This window comes from Biomphalaria glabrata, chromosome 1 (assembly GCF_947242115.1).
Source record: "Biomphalaria glabrata chromosome 1, xgBioGlab47.1, whole genome shotgun sequence".
In the NCBI taxonomy this organism is placed as follows: domain Eukaryota; kingdom Metazoa; phylum Mollusca; class Gastropoda; family Planorbidae; genus Biomphalaria; species Biomphalaria glabrata.
In genome coordinates this window covers 34,142,787-34,148,121 of record NC_074711.1, presented here as the reverse complement: position 1 = coordinate 34,148,121, position 5,335 = coordinate 34,142,787, and the positions used below count along the sequence as shown (strand labels likewise).

Sequence of the window (5,335 nt, the reverse complement as noted above, 5' to 3'; positions counted from 1 at the left end):
TTACGTTAGTTTCTTATTTTCTGCATGTTTCAATAATTGGAATTTTGATTTTTTTTTTCTTGGTAAGAATTTTATTTTTACTTTTTAATAGTTGGATAGTTTGTTTATTTCTAATGTTCTCTTTACAAAACAAAAAATCCCCTTATACAAAACGTACCTTATTGTCACAGATTACATTATAGAATTGTTTGTACATTTCACTTTTAAAAGAAAATATAAGCCCTCGACATGAGCCTCGGGATTTACTCCTCAAATTTAGACACTTGACAGCACGTCAGGATTTACCCAAGGGACGTGATTATGAAGTTTGAAATCTATTGGTTGTTTTGAAATTAAACAAAGACATTTTTTAAAAAGAGTTAGCGCCAGAGAATTGGCGGGTGTAAGAAAGTAACGCCAGTCGATAAAATAATGTCCTTTGTAGACAGTCACGTTTCTAAGAGCTCTGTTTGAAAAGCCTTTGTAATATGTTTCATGCTCATTAATTTGTAATTTGTACATAAACTGTACTTACGTTGTATTTGAATAAAGTTCCAGAGTTTTGTTTTATCAAAGAATCGTTAATTGTGATTCTAGATCGTCATTTTTTGCAACTATTGAATTCAAGTAAAATCCCCGGCATAACAACACATCGTACCATCCAAATGTTGTTACATCTGGCACTCTCCGACGAACAAAAGTTCATGGACAACTTTTAACGAAATTTATTCAAGATCTAGGACCAATTTCTAAACTCTTCAAAGGAACTTCATTCTTATTTAACGGAGGACAGAATTTCTGTGTTTAACAGGTCAGTTGGTTATCGATAATTCTTTTATAAAGATTTTCGTTAGAGTTACGTCTAACTCACGAAATCTTACTATATGTAATTGGCAAAAGGAATAAGACCAATATACATAATAACGGGCATTATTAAAAGACCAGTAAATCAAATAACTGGCATTATAAAAAAGACCAGTAAAGCAAATAACTGGCAATATAAAAGACCAGTAAAGCAAATAACTGGCATTATAGTCATTACAAAGAAGACCAGTAAATAATCATTTGTGCAGCACAAAGTAAACAGAAGACCAGATTTAACCAACTGTTAAACCAGAAAAAAAAAAAAGTACTCGGCTCAATAGATCCATACATCTACACTTCCTACAACGACTCCAGTAGTACTTCTACTGTAAAACAAAGTTCTACTTCATAGCCAGTTACGGCATAACTAACATTGATTTGTTATATTCAAAACGTTACTATATTTCTACATTCCAAGTTGGTATATTTTTCAACATGTCTCCAAAGACAAGAACACAAAGATGGTTAGAATTATTTGACATAGCTAAAGAAAAACAAGTACCTAAACCAGAAGAATGGGTTCATCGACAGGAAGAAAAAGAATATCAAGCAAAAGTACATTGTAACATGACTTTAACAACAGACATAATAGGTGAAGCCATAGCTTTAGCAGAAAAACTCAACATTCCTTCACATGAACGAGAAAGATGGTTTGATAATAAATTAGCTGAGTTCGACAGAGAAAACGACAGAAGACGGCAAGAAGAACTAAAACGAGAATTATTAGAATTGAAAAATACCGAATTCAAAGCTGAACAAAAGAATGATGCAACATTAACAAGAATATACCAGAAAGCTCAATTAAGAAAGCGTACAGCATATCTCGAAGATGGATTTCTCAAGAAGATTACTTTCCACAAGTACAATGTCATTGAACAAATATATGTACCAAAGAAGTTCAGAAAACAAATAATTAAAGCAAAGCATAAGTTTTATGACACTATACATATGAGTGTAACAAGTACTAAGAAGAGAATTGCCAAAGAATATTATTGGCCTAGCTTGACCAAAGATGTCAAGAAATACATTAATAAATGTTTACATTGTCAATGGGATCATTATGAGAAACAAACTCAAAAGAAAAGCAACATAACTAAAACAAAGAATGAACCAGACTACAAAGTCAGAATTGACAACAATGAATCTATGAATCATGACTCAAGCAAATCTAAAGGGACATCACTGCCTACTACATGTCCACCCCTACCTGTTACTATATGTCCATCCCTACCTGCTACTAGTTCTACATGTCCATCCCTACCTGACAATACAAGCCCACCTCTACCAAGTACTTTCCCATCCCTAACCACTGATGATGACTTCATACATCAAGACTTGAATAAGACTGCATCTGCATCAAATACTATGATAGGCATTGAACATTTTTGCTACAATCAAGACAAGTCTCATGAACCAGAACCAGAAGCAGAAATTAAAGAAACTTATACTCAATCAACTTTGGCTATACCAGACAAAAGTGAAACTGTTCAATCTGACTCTATCACTCATACAAGTATTCCTCATTTGAAAGAATATGAGTCAACTAACGAAGCCATTACAACAAAGAATATTGAAAGTCAAAGAATAGTACATGAACACATGAAATCAAGACAGTTTGATCAAGGAGATAAAGTCAAATTACTGTTACCAGATTTCAGTAACAAACTGTTTTACAAATGGCAAGGTCCTTTCCACATCATCAGAAAGATTTCCAACCTGCTTTATGAAATCAACATCAACAAGTCAACCAAAGTAATTCATGTTCATATGTTTGAACATTACCATGAAACAGATAATGAAGACATCAAAGCAGAAGCTGAACATTTTACAAGCTTAGCAACTATTCCTGAGGAAGAAGAAGAAACATCATCAACACCCATTCCTGAGATAGATGTTTCATTACCAGCATCAAATCAAATTGACATTCCAAAGGTCATCACTCTGGATGACATAGCAGCATCAAATCACATTGACATTCCCAAGGTCATCACTCTGAATGACATAGCACTACAAACAGTGAAGAACATTAAAGTGTTTACAGACCATGCAGATTTCTTTACCAGTGTTTCTGAGACATTTCCAGTACTGCAATTTGAAAGAAACCCAGAGAGCAACAACATTGACAACACCAAGTTTCATCCTCCGTCCACTCAAGGGGCAACTTTTCTTCAGAAAGGAACAAATGAACTTCTTCAACATTGCTGTATTGACCGATTGAACTCAGACATGTTCAGTCATTGCTCTATTGAACATTCTAATGCAAAGCATTCTGCTACCATTGTTCTACAGCGTCAAAGTTCATCAACCAGAAAATTGAGTTTTGGTTTCGGACAGTTCTTATTTTCACCAAACTCAAACGCGGTTCAATCAGAAAGTATCTGTGAGATCAATATGACATGGAGACAACAGCTTCATAAACTGAAAGACCTTTTCTTCAAGTTTAGAAAATGCACATCCATGTCGGCAATTCAGAAGGGTTCCGAACTTTACATTTCTACTCTACATATGTACTATAGCATATTTAGTGCCACTTGATCCATTATCATTCATACTCGTCAAGGAAGAACAGTATTCAGTTGTACTTAATCAATTAATTTGTCAACTCATTTTTTTCCACAGGTATTCTATATCAGATGTTTCATTTATTTTTCAGCACCAAGCAACCCACTGAGGAAGGTCACTCATTCAAGATACTTTGTTTATTATGTTTCAGCATCTTTGCATATGACATGCATCAGACATTTTAATTTTTAAATCATGAGCATTTTATTTAGGTATTTTATTTCAGGTCGAATATTATTGCATATATCCTATTATAATAGTACAGATACATGACAGACAATTGGAATTTTTCATTGCTTCACACATGTTGTGATTTATATCACATTGAGTATTATTATTCAGAAGATTGATCACATTGAGTATTATTTTCTCAGAAGATTGTCATGTACTATCACAATTATTTTTTCTATGTCAATTTTTCATATGCAATATATTTTTCCATGTACACATTTTCACATTAGTACTAACCAAATGAGTTATAATGTCATATTTTAATTTCATCATAAGGCACCATGAAGAGAAGTAACCTATTCAATTCAAGATTTAATTTATCCAAGTATTATGCTTTGTACAACTTTTGATATTGTTCATGACAAGCATTGTCTCATTTTCATAACCACTTGAATAGTGAAATAGGTGTTCAAAGTCATCTATAATTTTATTCACTGCATTTACATTTTTTTTATTATTGTTGTTATCTCCAAGTTGACTTTATTTTGTCATATGTTACCTCAACCATTTTTCTATAATTTCATGTATGGTATTTTGTGTATATTTAAATAATTTTAATACATATGAGCATTTCTATTACCATACAAATGCTAAATGGAGGGGGGGGGGTAATATGTCACAGATTACATTATAGAATTGTTTGTACATTTCACTTTTAAAAGAAAATATAAGCCCTCGACATGAGCCTCGGGATTTACCCCTCAAATTTAGACACTTGACAGCACGTCAGGATTTACCCAAGGGACGTGATTATGAAGTTTGAAATCTATTGGTTGTTTTGAAATTAAACAAAGACATTTTTTAAAAAGAGTTAGCGCCAGAGAATTGGCGGGTGTAAGAAAGTAACGCCAGTCGATAAAATAATGTCCTTTGTAGACAGTCACGTTTCTAAGAGCTCTGTTTGAAAAGCCTTTGTAATATGTTTCATGCTCATTAATTTGTAATTTGTACATAAACTGTACTTACGTTGTATTTGAATAAAGTTCCAGAGTTTTGTTTTATCAAAGAATCGTTAATTGTGATTCTAGATCGTCATTTTTTGCAACTATTGAATTCAAGTAAAATCCCCGGCATAACAACCCATCGTACCATCCAAATGTTGTTACACTTATAAAGGACTTTGTTCCCTAGGGCATCATGAAGAGATTATAGAAAGTTTAGTTCTCATTGAAGAGATCTCTTTTCAACTTATTTTGTACTAATTTCATCTATTATTTAAGAGACTTATTTGGTATTATTCAGTGCTTTTTAAAAAAAAAAAAGAGATGCCGGTACTCAGTAGTTGATTGCCTAACTTTTAACTACTAAAAATTAATATTATACGGTAAAATACAAGAAAAGTAATTTAAAAAAAAAAAGTGCCGGTACGCCGTACCGGTGCGTACCGTCACAACAAAAGCCCTGGCATTATTATTCTAGCCCTGCATCGCTGGTCTCTCTACTTTGAAATGTTTTCAGGACACATTAAAATCTATTATTAGTGACACGTGTCTGACATGAAATGATTTGAATATTATTTATTGATCTTAAATCTGTCATTACAGAAACGTGTCTGACATGAAATGATTTGAATATTATTTATTGATCTTAAATCTGTCATTACAGAAACGTGTCTGACATGAAATGATTTGAATATTATTTATTGATCTTAAATCTGTCATTACAGAAATGTGTTTGACATGAAATGATTTGAATATTA

At 32.6% G+C, this 5,335-nt stretch overlaps 1 protein-coding gene across 1 annotated transcript; it reads left to right on the top strand.

The window, feature by feature from the left end:
- Positions 1 to 266: 266 nt before the first annotated feature.
- Positions 267 to 4,727, top strand: LOC129926930 (uncharacterized). Its single transcript, XM_056033587.1, has 2 exons — positions 267 to 3,714; positions 3,748 to 4,727. The coding sequence occupies exon 1, from the start codon at positions 1,279 to 1,281 to the stop codon at positions 3,376 to 3,378; it is 2,100 nt and encodes a 699-aa protein (XP_055889562.1). The 5' UTR covers positions 267 to 1,278; the 3' UTR covers positions 3,379 to 3,714; positions 3,748 to 4,727.
- Positions 4,728 to 5,335: the final 608 nt, after the last annotated feature.

What these genes read in the sequence shown, in the direction of transcription:
- LOC129926930 (XM_056033587.1), top strand. Translation starts at nt 1,279, where the DNA reads ATGTCTCCAAAGACAAGAACACAAAGATGGTTAGAATTATTTGACATA.